Source organism: Urocampus carinirostris, chromosome 19, assembly GCF_059441175.1.
Source record: "Urocampus carinirostris isolate Australia breed hairy pipefish chromosome 19, RoL_Ucar_1.0, whole genome shotgun sequence".
Lineage (NCBI taxonomy): Eukaryota > Metazoa > Chordata > Actinopteri > Syngnathiformes > Syngnathidae > Urocampus > Urocampus carinirostris.
Window position 1 is genome coordinate 9816342 of NC_142367.1, and position 21405 is coordinate 9837746.

General features: G+C 37.7%; 1 protein-coding gene across 1 annotated transcript in view; it reads right to left on the reverse strand.

Moving 5' to 3' along the window:
• LOC148347207 (uncharacterized) overlaps window positions 1–16636 on the reverse strand; it is a 42306-nt gene extending 25670 nt beyond the window's left edge. The window contains exons 1-3 of the mRNA XM_088324246.1: window positions 16584–16636; window positions 12236–12432; window positions 10040–10157 (exon numbers count right to left, since the gene is read on the reverse strand). Of these exons, the coding sequence (XP_088180372.1) occupies window positions 10040–10157; window positions 12236–12432; window positions 16584–16636 (368 nt within the window). The remainder of the gene's footprint in view (window positions 1–10039; window positions 10158–12235; window positions 12433–16583) is intronic.
• Between the last annotated feature and the right edge of the window lie 4769 nt (window positions 16637–21405).

Sequence of the window (21405 nt, forward strand, 5' to 3'; positions counted from 1 at the left end):
CTTTTCTTTTTTGCTGGCTTTTTTTCCTGAATTTTTCCTTCTTTTTTCTCTTCCTTTTGTTTCTTTTTTTCTCAGCTTTACACAACTTTTTCATTTTGGTATTTCTTTCTTTTTTGTTGTATTCCCCCTTCCTTTAAGTCATTTTGTGCAAAATTTTACCTAATATTTGGTCATATAGGGATGAAAGAAGCAAAAACAACCTGAAGAGCCGTTTAGTACCCGAAAGATTCCTTTTAGTGAGCCGAGCCGAAGAAGCCGGTTCTCGAAAAACTGCGCTGGATAGATTTTCTTGTGCGCTGAGAATGTGTGGGCAGTGCGCAATTGCACACGCGCGCAACTTAGAGGGAACATTGCTTGTACTCCAATACAAATTATGTATTTTCTAAATTTGTAATTAGAAGTACAATAATACAATGTGCTGGGGGGAAATCCAGTCTTCATAACTGGGTTTAAACTTTCAGTTTGTTAATTTGAAAATCGGTGTGAACATTGTTTTTAAATTAATTGTTTTATTTTTGGGGGACATCTCACCATCTTGAATCAATAGGGTATGTCATAGAATTTAGTTTTTGAATCTGCATTGGTAGCATTGTAAAAATTGGCATTCCCCAATTGCCTTGATTGAATAATTATTCAAATCCTCATAATAAGCCCTTTTTTTTCTACCTCATGGTCGCACGAATAACTCTTCAACGGCTTGGCGGTCACCAAAACCTAATTGTAATCGGGCCTCATTAGCCTCTTCGTGCTGTAAAGCCATGAACCAATCAGGGGTGGCGCTTGTCGCTCTGGGCTGGAAGAGGTGAGACATGAGGGGGGGTCTAATGATAACCGTAATCCTGGAGATCTCCCAGATAGCTCGTTTATTTCCTTTAAAATCCAAATTACAAAAAGCCATGATTGAGTTGACGCGTAGCAACGCTATTAAGCAAGGACTCTGCGTGCAATTAATGCAGCACGGCACACGGAAAATATGAACGGCGTGGAGACAACAGAGTGTGCTCATTACTCCTGGGGAGGTTTGGTGGAGGGGAGGGGGTGCGAAGAGGGACCTCGGATTTCCTGCCTCTTCGATCTCCACACTTTCTCTCTTTGTCTCCCACACAGATTCAGGACTATAGTAATCTCCTGCTCTCGCGGTTTACGTATCGCGCTTTCGCTACTTGGCGGATTTTCGTTGTGTTCTTTATTTCGATGAGATAAGAAGTTGCCTCGCCCCTTTTTTGCCTGTTCTTCAATAAGGTAGCGGTCTGAGCTGTACACGTACGTAAAACAGCTCAATGAACTTACATTTTGTAATCGTAAATCTATTCATTTCAAGTTTCTCTAAAAGCCATCATGTCAACAAAACACTCTGGACTGACAAAAGCACTGGCAGCCGGGCACAAAAGGCACAGAAAAATGGGTTGTATCACTAACAAAATTGGACTTCTCGACCTGCTAAACATGCTCTGGAGCCTATTGGCTCCCTGGTGCTTTTTCAAAATTGTTTAATAATGGAAAAATATATTATTTCTGTAAAAGGACTTAACAGGACACATTCTTAATGTTTTTCTATTAAATATAGATAGATACAATATGTATTTCCTTCCTTATAAGGCTTTTATTTTTTTGCAGCCCCAAACATTTTTTTTGGTCCAAAATAGTTCTTTCAAGAAACATCGACAACCCCTGCTTATAGAAGGTAAACGCGGTTTTTCATAACATCCAAGTGACAAAGTATCGTTGAAGTGACTCGTGTGCTTAATACAGTAGTGCGATAAAGTGAAAAGGTTAGAGAGAAAATTGAATATTAAAACAGTTAATAAAGTACAGTACTTTCATTTGTTAAAGCTGGGGTGCAGTTTGTGGAGTCATTAAAAAGTTTTAAATTAAATATTTTCTCTATTAAATATTTGTTAAAGATGCACAAACAAGTTCAAAGAGCCTTTATATACTTTTTTCCACCACGCCTATTTGCTTTTATCTTACTTTTACCTTCAGTGTTCCGGCCACGGAGAGCATTACGGTGAAGGAAAGAAGGCAAAGGGGGATGAGGAAGAGGAAAGTAAATTCACACACATGCTGGTTGTTTTCTTTTATTCTATGATGAAAATGGTGAAAGTAAGAAAAGGACTGTTTTAAATACAGTCCAAATGCCAACCCAAACCCGCGAAAAGATTAAAAGAAAGCTAATTTGAGCGCATTTAAGAATTTCACATATTTGCATGTGATCAAAAGGAGCTGCAATGATGATTTTAGGCAAAAGATGGCATCAGCCAGTTCAATAGATAGATAGATAGATAGATAGATAGATAGATACTTTGTTCATACTTTAAAGTTAAGCACCACCTTTAAACAAATGCTTGAGCCAGAAAATTGGATTTGTTATTTGGTTTCAATGTATGAAAAAGTATTCAATAAATAAATGAATAAACAAATGTTTCAACCTTGTGAGTTTTGACAATTTCGAGCCATTATGGATCGCAACCCTCACTAATGTAAATTGATTAGTCGACTGAGATAGTCTTGGGTTAATACACTCGTCTCTAGCTGCCCCCCACCCATCCTTGTCTCCCCCCTCCCCTGTCCTGGTCTCTCTGGCATGTTGTTATCTCAGTGGTCCAAATGTTTGGAGATATCTTCACACACAACTGACGACAAACAACCTCAGTTGTGTCTGTGCTTTATTTGCCTTTACCAGACTCAGTTTACAAAAACGCAGTCCCCACAACTACCCCCCATCCCCACGCCAAGCTTTGCCTGACATGCTGTTTAGTCCCCCAAAAACTTGATGCCGTCTTCCTCAAATCCCTTTTCTGGAAAATTGGATTTGGTACAATTTGAGTAAGCACATTTGCATTGGGGAAAGATAATGAATATTTGCTCCATTTTCTTTCTTTCTTGTTGCGGCTGTATTTATTCATGACGCCTTATGAATTGAATTTGAATTTATGCTGAGGTAATTAAATTACCGTATTTTCTGGAAGTGTGAATTATAACCCTCCCTATAATGCCTAATTTACAGCAACAGCAAAAAAGTACTGTACATATTTTAGATAAATATACTAAAAAGAATACTATATTGAGTTTCTTTGGGTATTATATGTTATAGGAGTCACCAGTTATAGTTTGAAATGTTACGTCTTTTTTTTCCAATTTTTCTTTGTGGGGTCCAGTGTCGTATTCTTGTTTTGATTTTCATTGTGTCTTCTCTGTAAGGCATAAAAATGGAATAGGGGTAGGCACTTAAAAGCTTCGGCTTTAGCCTACTCCCTTTGGGCACATGTGTATGTGTTGTATAATCGTGTTGTACAGCTGTTTTCAGCGCGAATAGTTTATTGTTTTCTTTTTTTAAGTAATGAGTGTTGTGGGGTTTTTTTGTGCTGTGCCTACTAAAAAGCCACAAACAAAAGAGTTCAATGCGCCTTACAGTAAATGAATAAATGGTAATGAACAACATTTTGTGTTCTATATTGCAGGATTCTTGCCAAAAATCAAAACATGAATATCAAAAAAATGTATTTAAAATGTTTTTGAACAATAATTTTATATATATATATATATATATATATATATATATATATATATATATATATATATATATATATTCAGGGCCAATAATTCACATACAAACACATTAACACGTGCACACACACACACACACACACAAATTGTCATTTACAAGGTAGTTTAGATTTAGATTAGATTTAAATTGAATCGATTAGATAGATTACATTAATTTTCTGACTTTTTCCATGTTGATAGCCTAACTCTTAAAGTAGTTTTAATTTCATGCGCCTTATATTTCAAGTGCCTTGTATCTAAACAAATTTCACAAATTACATTTTTTGGAAGCCGCGCGTAGTCCTAAAAAAACGCGGTAATTTGTTTCAGCTAAAACAGAGGCTTCAATGAGAAGCTGTAGCGAGATGCGTCGAGAAATGTGACAAGCGTACACACAGCATTTGCACAATAGGGGGGTGGAGCCTCATCTTTTAAAGCGGGCGAGTTTATTGACAATGTAAATGATAATTTTCTATCTTAAATATCCAAAGCCCCAACCTATGCATGCGGAATGACAGCTCTGCCCAGGTGGGGAGGGAGAGTACAATAGATTTCTGTCGGTGAACAAAGCAGCTCGTATTTTTAATCAATTTCACGAGGAGGTGAATTTCACGTGGAGCGCTTTTGAAACGGTTGAAGCAAAGAAACAAAAGAAGAGGACTAAGTTGCGACATTCATTCCCCTACATTGTCCTCACTCGTAAGACATCGAGCTACTAGGACCGAGCGCAAAATATTAAAAATACAGACTAAGCCTCATTTTTAAAAAGGTGAATATACCAGGAGGCCCACGACAAATATATTGTTTTCTTCCTAGTGAGAAAAAAAGATGCTAGTAAATGAAAAAAACAAACACAATTCAAATTTTGCAAGCGTTGACAAAAATGCAGCTTTTTTAAAATCTATTTTACAGCAAACATATGATAAATGGCCTAATTTGCATAACGGTGATGCGCCCGTTTAAGGCGGCGATTGCCAGTGACGCTGTGATGGCCCACCTTTGATTTATCTGCACTCAGACGATGTTTTCCTAACAGGATTAAAACCATTTCTAACTATGTTTTATGACTGGTCTGAGACGCCGTACGATTCTAGCGAGTGCAAATTCTGAGGTGCCGATTCAAAATTGGATGACGGCAAAACCGAGGAAAAAGGCGCGCATTGTGAACTACTGGCTAATTGGTAATGCAAAGTTGTTTTTTGGATGGGGGTTAAAGAGCGGATGGGCCTAAGATGGGACAAAAATTAAAAGTAATAGATAGATAAAAAGACCGCGAGCTAACTAGTACTGTTGGATCAAGTCGGGGAGATTCTGAGCTACCTAAAGATTAAATTTATCGTATTTTCAGGATTCTAAGATGCTCCAGAGTGTATAATTAGGGAAAAAATAAAAAAAAAATAAAAAACCAACAACACTAGTTTTTATTGTAGAAGATGATCCTGCTGGTTTATTCAAGATAGAGCATGTTCACAGCGTAAAAATAAAAGACAAGTTTTCGTAGTGCCTGACCCGATCCGTAACCCCCCAAAATGCTATAGAAAAATACAAATTTAGTTTCATTAGCTAGGATAATGTCAAATTACAAGAAACATGTGCGATGAAGCTTTCCAAGCAACTGATACCTAAATTGAGCTACTGTAGACTAGGGTGTTTTTTTTCTTGGGTGAAAGTATTTTTAAGTATCTACTAACAGAAAAAAAACATTCATGAGTTACTGTGAACATAGAAATAAAAAATGGGTTTACATAGTAAACAGGGAATAATAAGGGTTGGGTCTGCCACAGTAAGGCTACAGAAAAAAACATACGAATTATAGTACGGAAAACTGGAATATTACAAAAAAAAATGATGGGAATACCAGGAAGTCAGGGACAGAAATGGATAAGTCTTCCACAATGATCAGGTTTTTTTTTCAAATAATGTCTTTGTGGTAAAAACAGTACGATCTATAAAAAGTATGAGTTACTGTCTGGACAAACTGGGATATTATGGGAAAAAAATTGTGGTATACAAGGAAGTCAGGGACCAATAGGGGTTGGGTCTGCCACAATATTCAGATGCTTATTTTATGTATAATGTGTTTGTTGCAAGAACTGTAGGAGTTACTGTCTGGAAAAACCAGAATATTAAAAAGAAATATGGGTATACCAGAAGTCAGGGACGAAACTGAACTGATCTGCCACAGTATTCAGGTGTTGTTTTGTGAGTTAAAGAGACAAAAAAAAGGAAAAAAAAAAAAAGAGTATGAATGTCCAGAAAAACTGGGGTTTCTTAGAAAAAAATTGCAATGATGGGTTTACCAGGAAATCAGGGACAATAGGAATCGGGCCTGCCACTATACTATTGATTTATTTTTTTTACATGCAATGTGTTCAACGTAAGAACAGTACGTGTTACAGAAAAAAACATTGTGGAAGAACTGTTATCAGGAGAAAAAAAGGTTTACCAGGGAAACAAGTACCAAAGGGATAGGTCAGCCACAATATTCAGATGTTTATACCATGAAATGTTAAATCTTGTTGTAAAATAACAACCCAACCCCCCCGTGATGGTAAGACCACCCAGCAGAGACGACATCTCTGCCAGCATCAAACTGGAGATGACATTTAATAATTCCTCATCTCCCTCCCGACTCTCCATTAGAATTAAAGATAAATCTTCTCCCGTGCACAAAAGAAATATGGGGGGTGCGGCGCAGCCGGTGATGAATGAGCATCATTCATGCAAAGACAAGATCTTTTCGGATTTTTGGCCCCCGCTTTTGTTTATTTACATCGGCGAAACTATCGCCATTGGATGAATGGCCGGAAATGTAAGATAGATGAAGTTGTGTTGGGGGGATGAATAAAATAAGGCAGAAATTGGAAAGGATTTACAGTGAGGGGGGAGCAAGGAAAACACAGGCAGATTTACAGACTAAGAAGAAGATTATTAAATCCATTTATCCCTTTTCGTTGTCATTAGAAACGGGGCAGGGGGAAGAAAAATTACAATATCGAAACAGGATACCAAATGAAATATTGAACACTTTTTAGTAGATTTAGTGATTTTTTTTTTCACAGTTATTTTATGTATTTTTAAATTTTATTTTGGTACTTATTTTTTAAGTATTTTCATCTAGTTATTTTTTTATTTGAGTAATATGTTTTTAATGCTAACCAAATGAAATATTGAACATTTAGTTTAAATATATTTTAAAATACAGTTTACTTTTTTAAAATCTTTTTTTTTAACTATAACGATTTGTTTTATGTGTCCATTTTTTTAATTCTACCCAAAAACCCAAAGATAGTATGCAACATGTTTTCATTTGATTATTTTAATGTAAATATTTCAATTGATTTTTCATTTTTGTTGTGAATTCTTTTTGATACTTTTTGAATATGTTTTGTTTTTATTTGAATATAATATGGAACACGTTTTATAGTATTTATGTAGTAAAGCAGCTCCCGTGTTATTTTCGATTGTTCTCGATTGTTCTCAGCTCAGGGATGCTGCTGGAAATGTGAATTTCCCTTCGGGGATGAACAAAGTATCTATCTATCTATCTATCTATCTAAAGTCAAGTCATGTTTATTTGTATAGCCCTTAATAACAAGGAGTCTCAAAGAGCTACACAGACCACAGATTATTGCAAACTGCAGACTATTATTACACCATCTCCTGATCTAAAACCTACATGAGGGCAAGGAAAAACTCAAAAAGCTTAACATGGGGAAAATGAAGAAACCTCGAGGAGGGAGCGCACATTTTCTCTCTTTTTAATTCTCTATTTTTTTCAGTTTCCATTTTTCTCTTAATTTTCTGTTTTTTTTTCTTCTTTTTCTGCTTTCTCTCTCTCCTTCTTTCTCTTTTGTATTTATTTTTTCCCTGTCTTTCTCATGTTTGCTTCTCTTTTGTTCTCTCACTCTTTCCTTCTCTTTTTCTCTACCCCCTTTGTAATTGGGTCCTCTCTTCCAATGGATTTTACAATACAGTAATCCCTTTTTTAGAGCAGGGGTTAGGTTCCAAAATGAAACTGTGATAGGTAAAATCTATGAAAAGTAACATTTATTTTATTTCACAATTATTATACAATGAAATACTTTATTATACACTGAAATAAAAGAAAAAAAACAATCTGTTAGGTAGCGAAACCGTGAAATGTCATTATTTTGTGTCATTTAATTTAGTTTTTAATGAATACCTTCGCATATGGGAAAAGAAGAAGCCCCTTCGACATCCTTTTAGCCATTTTATTTAAAAACATGTAACTGGCAATGTTAAGTCAAGCCTTTTTCTTGTAGCCTGACTCCTTAAACATTTTGTTACCCCCATAATGTCGGGGCAATATTAACCCAACTGAGGTCACATGAAAGTGCCAATCAGAGATCATAACAATAATATTAACGATAAAAAATACCAGGTACGATAAACCACATTTTCGGCACCCAGGGGCTATTTTATAATTTTGTATTTTTTATTCCAGGTGTTAACCGATAATTTTGAAACATTGGGGATAAAAAGCGTAGTTTTGACATCAGCACATCACTCGAGAGTGCAATCGCATTGCCTTAAGCAGCGCGTTTGTGACTTTTACTTTAAGAAAATAACATTGGGATGAATCTTTTCTGATTGTTCTCTGGTTGAAAAATGGCAGTCAGCAAATACAGCTGCAGTGGGTGGTTTGCTTTGGGAGTGGCACCTGGCTTTGGTGACATTCAGTATAAGTATTTAAAACTGACAGGCCGGATTAAATACGTGACCTACCAAAATGAGTCACACTGAGGCAAATATCAAATTTGGGTTTTCGGTATCAATAGAAAGTATGAGAAATTTGCCTAAAATGATACCATAGTCAAAGCTTTATGATGAACTATTTTGAGGATATGGCCATTCGAAATACGGCCTTCCTGAGAAAATCACGTTTCAAGTTTTTGTTACTTTTTAGGGTGTAATATCATTTTACAGTTAAAGGGATAGTCTCATTTTAAAGTTTACTTTTAACAAAGGCATTTGCACAAATATAAAGAAGATTTAGACAAGACTAAAAGACATTTTTAGCACAAATTGGTTTAAATACACATTAAAAGAACTTCCATAACCAAATATACCGTAAATTCCGGACTATACGCTGCTACTTTTCCCCCAAACTTTCAACCCTGCGGCTTATTCAGTGATGCAGCCAATTTATGTAACTTTTCTAACGGCCGCCAGCGGCGCTGGAGTACAAAAGGTGAGATTTAGACCGGTGGAATATATGCGCCGAGGAAGACTGCAACCTCTTAGCTTTAAATTAGCGTAGACATATCCTCATCATGCAAATTGCAAAAAGAAAGCTAAAGCTAAACGCAATCGAGCAGTCCGATAGAGAAGGAAACAGAGCTACTGCACGTAAACTTTACTTTGAGAGCGTGTTGCTAGCGTGTTTTTGAATATAGGAGCGTGGGACGACGTCTATATGACAAAGTCTCTTTCCCATACTGAAGGAGGAGGACTTTGATGACGTCAGTTATAAGGAGGAAGATGAGGACGGTTTACTGTGATTTCTACATGTACGGTATGATTTTTTTAACAGACCCGTTTACTGTGTCGTGAGCGTGTTGGTAGTAGCGTTTTGCTACCCTTCACAGGCACTGTTTGGGATGAAAGTTATAATATTATTATTAAAGCTTTGAAAACTTTCTCGGTGTACCGTCTTTCTTTGTATATATGTGTAACCATGTAAAATATGTATTTGCAACTTTATATTTTTGTAATGAATTTATTTTAGAAACTTATTCTGATATTCTTATACTTTATTATCTTTATTCATCAGCTCATGGGCAGCACGGCGGCGCAGTGGTTAGCGCATGTGCGGCACAGTTCATGTCATGGGAACCTCCTGCCTGGGTTCAAATCCAGCTCCAGACTTCCTGTACGGAGTTTGTATGTTCTCCCCGTGCTTGCGTGGGTTTCCTCCGGGCACTCCGGTTTCCTCCCACATTCCAAAAACATGCATGTCAGGTGAATTGGCCGGTCCAAATTGTCCCTAGGTGTGAATGAGCGAGTGAGTTGTCTGTCCCCGTGTGCCCTGTGATTGGCTGGCAACCAGTTCAGGGTGTCCCCTGCCCACTGCCCGGAGATGGCTGGGATGGGCTCCAGCCCCCCCGCGACCCTAATGAGGATAAGCGGTACGGCTAATGAGATGAGATCTTTATTCATTTGTTTTTCCAATATATTCTTTTATTTTTCATTATTTGTCTTTTATTTTTGTGAACCTTTTGTTCATTGTTTTAATGCTAACCAAAAGAAACGTAGAACATTTTTATTTAATTTTATTTTTTATTTATTATTTTTGTTCATTTTATATATATATTTTTTTTTAACTTTTTTAAATATTCATATATTATTTTTTCTATCAAAAATAGACCTAAAACTGTTATTTATACATCAGAATATTTATCATTTTTGTTGCTTTCAAACACTCAGACATTTAAAGTCCCAACTTTGGAATCATCATCGGAAAACATACCACTCGAAAGGTTCGAAGATTGTGCAGAAGGGCAAGGAAGACGGAGGCGCAGGTTCCCTCATTTTATTCCCGTGTGGTAGAGGCGAGCAGGTGACCTCAACGTGGACTCTATTTTCACCTGCGAAAGAAAAACAGGAAGACGTCTCATTGGATCGGCTTTCTCTCCCATTGATTGGGTGAAAATCGCTGCCGCAGATCTTGAATAACCGCTGCGTTTTGTGTCGATCTGACATGGGAGGGTCAACAGAGGCGCCGCTAAGCTTGATTAAATTCTTGCTTGGTGTTTAACTCACGTCTCGCGTTTGCAGTATTTAGCGCACCAATTTGTGAGCTTTGCCTTCAAGCTTTGAAATATTTTGTTGCGAAAGCTTCCATTTTGAGTATTTGGATTTTGCCAATTTTATGACGTTCTGTCATTTTCAAATTGCTTTTGGAGTTAGATTTATAAGTACAGTGATACCTCTACTTACTAATGTCTCTACACACAAAGGTTTCAATTTACAAAGTACCTGAACAGGAAAATATTGCCTCTAGTTACAAAGGCATTTCAGGATACAAAGTAAAAAATACAGTACACGCTGCCATTTGCCGCTCCCAGAGTTCAACCTGGCAACCGATGCAAGTTTCGCTTTTTAAAATAAGTTCTACCAAGTAGTAGCATTACAGAGCTACCATTAACAAAGTTATGAAATTAGCCATAGCTGCTGTATCCGTGGCATAAGTTATGATACTAAAACTAATATTTTAGTTTAGTTTACTCTTTTTGGTTTCCTTCTAAAGAAAATGCCTTGTATAGCCTGTTTTGGGCATTGTTTTGTACAATATGATCACAATTTTTGAGTTATTTTTATTATAACTATTTAACTTAGGGGGGTTTTAGAAAAAAAACAGATTCTATTTTTGGGGCGTCGTTTTTTTTTTAACATAAAAAAAACCCAGGGGTTTAGATCAAATTAACTCGAGTGATGGATTGGTCAATGCATAACACAACATGGGTTATATTTCACCCTACATTTTCTCAAACATATTACTGTCAAGCCAACAGTTGCAAATGAATCTTTTGGTAAAGCTTAAGAGTTTAGTTTACAAAAAGACTCTTTGGGGGGGCTTTTAAAGGACAAACGTCAAAGTAAAATGATCCAGTTTTGGGCATTGTTTTGTACGATATTAATTTTATTTATTAAGTTTTTGTTTGTTTTTTTGTTGTTTTTTTCTAAAACAAAACAATCCTACTTTTGGAGACCATTAAATTATTTTGTAGTTATTTTATTTTTTTATTTGTTAATTTATATTTGTTTCCCTCGCAATGAGTTTGGGTCATATTAACCTGGATAAATGGATTGGTCAATGTGTAACCCAAAATGGGCTACTTTTCACCCTATGTATAGTTGTCAAGCAAGCCACTGCAAGTGTGTCTTACAAAAGGTTATAGTTCAGACATTATTAGTTATCTATTTAAAGAACCCCTCACAGAGCTAAATAATTATGTGTCCAACATTTTTTTTGCACAATATGATCCCAATTTTTTTTAACAAATCAATCCATTTTTGTAATCTTACCCAATTTTAAAATTGTTTTCATTCATTATGATTTGTTTCCCCTAACAATTTAAGAGTTTAGGTCAAATTGACCCAGGTAATGGATTGGTCAACTCTTAACCCATATTGGGTTATTCTTCACTCTATGTAATGTCAAGCAAACCATTGCATGAGTCTGTTCCGTGGCTTGCAACACCGATCTGAGAAGCAGACAGGCCTGAATTTGCGCTTTTTTAAGTCACAAGCCCACCTGTTTCAAGGAATGCCACACAGGCTCCAACAAGGCTAACTGTTATTATTACCTTAAGCCCAATTTTTCCCCTTTTGTTCTGACTTTTGAGTTTGTCCTGTCATTTTCTTTACCTGCTTTTTCTGCGTGTTTTAGTTTCGCCTTCAGGGAGACGAAGCCTCATTATTTTTTCATTATTTGCTGTGTCCAAAAGAATGTTTTGTAAGCTCTGTGCATAAAAGCAGTGCAGGGTTGAGGTGTGCGAGCATTTTTCAACGAGCCAAAGTGCATTTTAGCATGATGGATAACGAGAGACCCCCCATTCTTAATGCGCACTCACACAAGGCAGACCCCCATGAGAAATGAAAGAGAGGTAGGGGTGGGAGGGTGTTCGAGGGAGAATTCCCTTTTCCTCCTGAACTCATTAACCGTTGTCCTCTTCGGCCTCCCACAATAGCGAATGGCGGCATGCATCAATAACACCGGTGACAGCGTGAAGGAGACGGGTCAAGACAGGCAGCCGGCGATCACCGTGGCAACCGGAAACAACAATGCTTCCCCCTCCCCTCATCTCTCTTGCGGGGATGTCACGCCGACACCAGATCAGGAGGCAGGTAGGCGCACACCTGCAGGTGACAAAAAGGGGAAAGGTTGACTGATGTCAAGTGTAAAATGTGTTGTTTTATGCAGAGGATAAAAAAGATGGGACTGTGAGGAATTTCCTTTTTTTAACTTGTTTTTTCTGTCCTTTAGTCCTATTTACCCATCTTAAAGGTGGTGTATGCAAGTTCAACATATTCTACTTGGTGACAACAGCATCTGGCTGAAATTATCATTGCAGCTCTTTTTGTTGCACGTGCAAGCTTGTGAAATTATTGGATGCACTTTAATAAACTGTTTCTTTTTCATATTTTTGTGGGTTTGGGTTGGCATTCACGATTTTCATCACGGAATAAAAGAAAACCATGATCACGCGTGCAAAAAGTTATTTGCGAGGTGCATCCACTGTCTTTTAAGCTTCAGTTCCACAGCTATGACAAACTCCCAAGAAGGAGTATCCATATCAAACTACAGTATTACTTTATACTTACATATTAAGGCGATGGCCTCACAGTATAATGTAGCGGGCCGCAACTAGCCCTCAGGCCGCATGTTTGATTTAGAAGTATTTAGGAGAGAAAAAAAAAAGAATGAACTAGTATCTGTTTTTTCCCCGTCTTACAATCTTGATTTAAGGGAAATCTGCAATTGTTTAATTTGTACCAAATTGCTTTGAACAAAATCAGTCCAATCAAGAAATCAGATGTAAAATTTAGATGTTATTCAAAAGAGAAAAAAAATGTTGGCACCTCTATCTTGTTTAATTTCCTGTCTTACAATCGTGATTTGTATATCTTAATGGAAAGCTTTAATGATTTAATTCTATTTTAAACAAATCAGTACATTTTAATAAATTTGAAGTAAAAATTAGATGCAATTAAAAATGTATGTTGTACCTATCAAATTCTTGAATAAAGTTTCACGGATTTGTTGTTTTTCCTTTTGTTTAATCTCTAAATTTCCACAGCACTTTTTATTTTATTTTTTGAAAATTAGGCTTGAAAATTGGAGAGCATTTAATGAAATGTACCACCAAAAATCAATTTATCACAAAGGTTATATCAACATAGTACATATGTTACCATTCACAATATAAATAAGTGAAAAAGGTGGCGCATAACACAAACTCTTCCAAATGTTTGAATGATGGTATACATTTATTATTTTAATTGATGCCTTAATGTGAAGCATGACACAAGCTCATCATCCAACTTTGTGAACCAAAATGAAAAGATCAATTTTAAGATACAATAAGATATCAAAATTAAGATCACCTTAAGAAATCCAAGGCTTGTTTTGCGACGTGGCCATTTAATGTGTTGTTGTTTTTATCACACGAGATAATAACTTACCTGCATTCCATTAAAACAGCAATAATGTTTCAGGCCTTTAGGGGCAGTGTAGTCTTAGGAGCGTGAGAACAATAAATACACAAGGTAATTGAAACCAGTAAATCTTAGAAGGTCAACCATTACGAGGCTTCAGCGCTTAATAGACTCGAATCAAACCGACCAAATCAGGCGATTAATTTTCATATACTGTCGATGGCGGAGCGTTTTTTCTGTTGGTCACACTGCAACAATGACGCACAAAAAAAACCCTTAGATTGGCAGACGGTCAAGGTTCTACATAAATATATTTTTTGTTATCATCTATCTATATACCTTATCACCCTCATGGGAGATGGCTAGAGTTAAGAACACACTCACTTTCACCAAACATTCATTCCCCTTTGCTCTTTCCAACCTGACACCCAACATTGAGCCCACAGCACAACATTTGTTAAAATCTCAAATTTGACTTTGTTATCCAAAAGAATGTACGATGCAGAACTGCATTCACACTAGGACAGTTAAGTGTAAAATTAGTTTACCGATACTGAATACTGAACTAATGGGGTCCTAATAAAAGGTTTTTGATAACATTGTAAAAGGGGGAAAAATATATATCAATTATTTTCGATAGTCAGCGCCAAAATGACACTACATTTAATTGTTAAAATATGTCTTCAAGGTACAGTGTGTGATATTTGACTCAGTATGGTGTTGTGCAAAATAAAACAAGTGCTAAATACACAAGGAAAAATACAAACTACAAATACTCAAGGTGACCAAAACATAACATCAATTACCCTCATTTATTGCCCTGCCTTTCACAAAGAACAAAAAGTGAAAAAGAAAAGGAAGAAGAAAAACTAAAAAAGAGAGAAAAACTAAAGGAAAGTGAAAAAGAAAAAAGGGAAAAGGGGAAAAAATATGTAAACAACATGAGAAAAAAGGCCAGAAGGGGGGAAAAGAATAGAAAAAAAGAAAGAAAAAAGGGATAAAAGACATAAGAAAAAGAAGTAGACATAAAAAAGCAAAAATAAACCGAAATATTTTAAATTAGCAAAAATAATCTTACAGTGGAATATCTTGTAACTGTGTTCTAAATGTTTCCTGTTTTTAAAATAAATATTTAAAAATTATGTGCGAAAGAAATAAAAGCAAGAGTTACCTTGGCAGCAAGACGGCTGCCAATCGTGTCAGCTCCCTCTAGGTGAGGATCATCTTATGTCAAAAAAATGTTTTTTTCATCAACCACCAAGTATTTTTTTTTTAAATACCGGTACATGTTTACATCATAGAGGCAGCATGACTGATGAGTGGTTAGCACACAGCCACACCGTGCAGAGGTTCAGGGTTCAAGTCCAGCTACCGCAGCCTCCCCGTGTGGAGTTTGCATGTTTTCCCGTGCCTGCGTGGGTTTCCTCCAGGCACTAGTTTCCTCACACATTCCAAAAGCATGCTTGTCAGGTTAATTGGCCGGTCCAAATTGTCCCTAGGTGTGAATGAGCCAGTGAGTTGTCTGTCAGTGTGCCCTGCGACCGGTTCAGAGTGTCCCCAGCCCACTGCCCAAAGATACTGTAGCCGGGATAGGCTCAAGCACCCAGCGACCCTACTGAGGATAAGCGGTGCAGATAATAGATGGATGATACTTGTCATTTTAATCAATAGTTTTTTAAAAATTGAGTATTTTTACCACTAGGAGGCGCTAAATAATACACTGTCCCTTGACGAGCTTTAGTGAATACGTCAACAAGTTCATTTATATATATGTAAATTTAATTTTTTGGGTGCCTTAAAAAAGCTCATAATCAATGTAGCAACATGCTAAACCTCAAAGTGATATTTCTTCTAAAAGGGTCCATAAAAAAGTTTTTTAGTAACATTGTAAAGGGAGAAAATCTTGGATTATTTTCGATAGCAGGTCAGTGCCAAATTGAGAGTAGTTCTAATTGTCTAAATACGACGTTAAGTGCTTTCGTTTATATACAAATGCAGATTCTAGTTAAATAAAACTTACATTTAAAAAAAAAAAAATTGGTTTATGTTCACTATGTTTTGTGTATTGTTACCCAATGCTAAATCTATTGTACTCTGGTCATCCTGGATTGGGGATTACCACTTGTTAGGCCCCTTCTCAGAGTTTCTCATTTTCTTCATACTGAAGGTTTTGAGTTTTTCCTTGATCACATGTTGGTTAAAGATCAGGGGGACGGTGTAATTGCAACCTCTGCGGTCCTTTGAGACATTTTGTGAATAAGGGCTAACCTATACAAATAAATGTGACTTGAAATTACTAATAATATTATCTTTTTAATAGGGATTCAAAACGTCTTACTTCAACATGTTCATTTCAGTTTTTTTTCCTTCTCCAAAGTAGCTAATAGTCAACGCAACAACATTCTAACCCCCAATGTAAATCTCATTTTGGCGGCGAATATTTATGTTACACTAGCGCCCCGAATTTTGGCTGTTACACTCGATGGCCATTGGCGGTACTGCATGAATTATTGTTCCTTTTTTGTCTGTTTGTGGTGAATTAAAATTGCTATTGTTGCCATTGACAATAGTGCGACTGTATACTAAACAAAAAATGTAAATTAAACTGTTTCTGTGACTTCTAGAGTGAATTTATTTTATTTCTTGGCGCGCTAAAATAGCAAATCGTCCGTGTAGCAACATGCTAACTGCGGCCTTAGTAATCTTTGTTTTGACGCCATTCAAATACTCAAAGTATTTTGGCGGCACCTACGTTTTTTTAGTGTATATCATTTAGACTTTTCTTTACTTTAATGTAATCACTGTCAGTAAATTAGAGGGTAGAGATGCGTTTGTTCGTTGTCTGAACTTACCCTTTTACCACATTGTCACTGTCGCGTTCGTTTAGCGCGTCACTTTCGCGCATGCGGGTGACGTCATAACAGCGACGTGAACTACAACAAACCAGACATTTCAAGACAACATGTAAATACTGTATGTGAAATTAGAAATATAAATGTAGATCATGATATAATTTGGAGGGGGGGGGGGGGCAGGGGGGAGTGAAAAATGAATTGTTAGATGTCGCTTCCATCACGGAGGATGGATGGGTAGTTAATGCGCGGAAAGATGAGCGAATGGCTGGACGCCGCGGCCATAAAGTCTTAATTGGATTAAGTTCTACTGCCTGTTCATCTTTACTAATATAATGACCACATTAAAGGTTAGCTATGTCACATCTACATGATGTCACGCAGGAAATAAATCACCCGGTAAAACACGCGTGTGCTTTTTCCGCAGGTAAACTTTGACGGAATAGTGGGACACGCTGACTCCCGTGTTAAATATCACGCCAGTGTCGTGTTTTTCGTACTTTGTCGCCGTTAAAGAGGCTCGGTGTGACATGTTGATAAATGTGGAGCGAGACCGTGGAAGCGCCACGGAGCTCGCGAGAAAGGGAGATTTCCGTGGGCTAGTAAGGGGTGGGGGGAGCGCTGCGGTCCTACAGGACGGGAAAGCCAATCAAAAGACTATGTAGGTTTCGAGTTCGGAGTGGTAGCCAATGAAAGCAGAGGATGGGGGTTCTCGTCCCACGTGGGGTGTGATTTGATATCAAGCTGTTTGCCAATGGCGTTGGAGCAAGGTGTTAATCTCATCGGCGATTGGCCGCCCGCTTGTCACGGTTTCCCTCACTCATCACGTTTATCCCGTGGAAGATTAACTCTTTCCTGTCACGAAGAAAAGAAACATAAAACACAAAAACTGTAATCGCCAAAATGTGAATTAATGAAACAATCCAGAGTCGGTTTGTTTTTACAAACACGATGGGCTTTGAAGAAAAAAAAAAAAAAAAAAAAAAAAAAAAAAGAATATATATATATATATATATATATATATATATATATATATATATATATATATATATATATATATATATATATATATATATCAAAAAAGGTTCAGTGAGTGACCAGTGGAAAACTCGTGATCATAATCAAAGTAGAACTAAAAAAAAATAACAAAATAAATTAAAAAATGCAATCTAAAAATGCAAGCGAAGCAGCTCGTGTGGGAAAAAAAACGCGACGTGGAATTAACTCACTTCCCCATGGGTCCAGAAGCGTCACCGCAATGTATCTAAAAAAATTTCAGGTTTGATTGAACGTATTTAGGTCAAGTATTAAAAACATTTTTGAGACTACATTTTCCTTGTGTCTGCAACATAAACGAAACAAGCATCAATCTTTTTTCATGTTTTCTATCCCCACGGCTCGTAGATCAAATCGTATCTATGTTCACATACCCCCTCTTAGCGGCAGCTTTGGATACTGCAGCTAAGAGAACTCCGCAAACCGCGGTTAGAATTTAGCATGTGATACATTTCTAAAGGGAGGGTAAACATTACCTTTAGTGATTTACGCAGTGGCTGGTCGTGTATTTCACACCTGAGCCTCCAGTAGTGCTACGTCAGAATTGATCCAACCCTCAATGTACTCCTGCAACACATATAAAAAGCATCCATAATAATCTCATAAATTTGCAATATTATTTAGGCATATAATCCATTTTACTCACTCAAAATATTTTGTATTCGGGCACAAAATCCTTCCTCCTTTCTTTCTTTGGGTAGATTATCCGTGCATTTCAGTTCTATCAAGAAGTTCTTTTCTATCTCCTTCAAATCTAATGCTGAAATCAAGCCTGTCCTTTTGTATTTGATTTAGGGTTGGAAAAGTCATGGTTTTCATTGTGAGACACTACAGACACTTTAAACTGGACCATACTTGGACTATTCTTGCACTACAGTCACTTTCAACTGTATTTGATCTTATTTTTATCTTATTGCCTTCACTCATCTTGGGTTAATCTTGTATTTTTATCTTTTTGATGTTTGTAATATTCCTTTATGTATACATGTATACTGTATAGTTTCTTAGATTTCTTACGCAGACAACTGTGTTGACAGAAAAGTAAGAATTTCATTGTGCATGTAATCGTGGTTCTTTACTGTGTATATGACAATAAACACTTTGAATCTTGAATCTTTGTATCTTCGTTGCCGACCCTTAGCTAATCATAGTTTGTAAAAATAGTGACGTGTCCCAAGGCCCGCTAGAAGCGCTGGCTCGCCAACTTAGAATGTGATTGACTAAACCAACAGCTTCATTGTAATTTATTTTAAGCCTCACGGCCTGCAGATCTGATTGTGAAGGCCTCCAGGTAGATTTCTGACCCTATTGATAGACAAATAGATATTTCTTTAGGCCATCAGCGAAGGCCTTGCAGGGCCGCTCTAGTAAGAAAGTAGTAATCTATTGTATCTCGTTTGAAAGCTCAAAGAGAGGCCAGGCCGTATAGGGTTCAGTTTGGTCATGCAGGGTTGTTAGCGGAAATTCATTCTTGAAGATGAAACATGAATAAATACAAATAAAAGTGCTTGGGGTGCCTGGAGAAGTATAATGGGGGAACCATGGGGGGGTCGAGGCGGCCCCAAGTAATGGTATGGGGGGAGAAATTCCAAAACGGTCATTTTGATTTCTTCGTCCCGGTCACTCCCACTTTCTATCCTGTGCAATTTCATGCCATCGTTCCACCGTTCACCTTTTGGATTTTCAAGCCCCCGCCCCTTGCTCCCCTTTCCGCTACGTCTCCTTGGAGGAGTTGTAATGATAGCTATTTGAGTGTCATCAGAGGGCCGACGTAATGGCCTCCAAAGCACCATCGTGCGGTTGCCACGGTGAAGCTGGCACCCCCCCCAAAGGGGAGCGAAGCGGATCGGGGGGGGCACATCTGGCTATCGACAGGCGTCCGCATCAGCAGACAATGACGCGGGCCCCGTGGGGGCCACAGTGGGGCCGGGCTAATGGTGCGTGAGATAGAACACACAAGAAGGGGGAGTTGAAATAAGGTGGGGGCTATGAAAGGAAGAGTAATAAAAATAAGAACGCTGATAACAATAATGCTATATGAAGGTTTTGTTTTTTTAACTGCTTTTGTTTGTCAAGTGCATGTGATGAGGAAAATGGAGAGGGGGGCTCTTAAAAGCGGAATAGCAGAGGGTTGATTTTGGTCTAGTGGCAATCTTTGACCGGTACGACAGTGACTAGGTTAGCTGTCAATGGCAGAAAACAGGTAAATAGTTCATTGACATCTATAGCCATAGACGGCTATGAATAAGCATTGACGTCTATACCCGTCAATGGCAGTGAAAAAGTTAAGGTTTGTTGTAGTCTATAGCCGTCAAGGGACATGAATGACATAGGGTCCATTGATGTCTACAGCTGTCAATAGCAGTGAACAAGTAATGGTCTGTCAATGGCAGTGAACAGGTAGTGGTCCGTCATCGGTAGTGAATAGATTATGGTTCATTGATTTCTATAGCCATCAATGGACCCGAATGAGTTATGGTTCATTGACATCAACAGCCGTCAATGGCAGTGAACAGGTATGGTCTGTCAATGGCAGTGAACAGGTAATGGTCCGTCAATGGCAGTGAACAGGTAATGGTCCATTAATCGGCAGTGAATAGGTTATGGTTCATTGATGTCTATAGCCGTCAATGGACCTGAATGAGTTATGGTTCATTGACATCTACAGCCGTTGATGGCAGTGAACAGGTAATGGTCCGTCAATGGCAGTGAACAGGTAATGATCCGTCATCGGCAGTGAATAGGTTATGGTTCATTGACGTCTATAGCCGTCAATGGACTTGAAAGAGTTATGGTTCATTGTTATCTACAGCCGTCAATGGCAGTGAACAGGTAATGGTCCATCAATGGCTGTGAACAGGTAATGGTCTGTCATCGGCAGTGAATAGGTTATGGTTTATTGATGTCTATAGCTGTCAATGGAGTTGGATGAGTTAAGGTTCATTGACATCTACAGCCGTCAATGGCAGTGAACAGGTTATGGTTCATTGATGTCTATAGCCGTCAACGGAAGTGAATGAGTCAAGGTTCGTTGACGTCTATAGCTGTGAATGGCAGTGATTACGTTAGAGTCTGTTGATAGATATATAGGTGGCAATGGCAGTAAATAATAAAAGGCTAATTGACGTCTATTGCAGTCAATAGCAGGGAATGGATCAAGGTTCATTGAGCATTGACATCAATGGCAGTGAATTGGTTAAGGTCCATTGAAATCTACAGCAGTTATTGGCAGAAAACAGGTTATGTTAATCATTGACGTCTATAACCGTCAATGGAATGGAATGAGCCGTCTATAGCCGTCAAAAACAGTTAACTGGTTAAGAACCATTGATACCTCCAGCCGCCAATGGCAGAAAACAGGTTAATTGACGTCTGTAGCTGTCAATGCCACTGAATAAGTTAGGGTAAATTGACATAGTGTTTCCGTTGTGCAGTTGTTAGCGCATTTGCCTAACACGCAAAAGGTCTCCAGTTCGAGACCCAATGAAAACATGTATGCCTGGAGAGGCATGAGCGCCACCAGGCTGTACTTGCCCAAGACACACCACAGGAAATGGTGCCCCTACAACTCTAGAGGGTAAGGAATCCAAAAACACATAGACATATATAGCCGTCAATTCCACTCAACATTTTAAGGTTCATTGACGTCCATAGCTATAAGGGCAGCAGACGGGTTCAGTGTGTCAGTTCTTTCAAAACCACCGTTTTTTTGTTTAATGTTTCTTGACAATCGAGTGGGCTAAAACACTGTGTTGGCATACGGGAT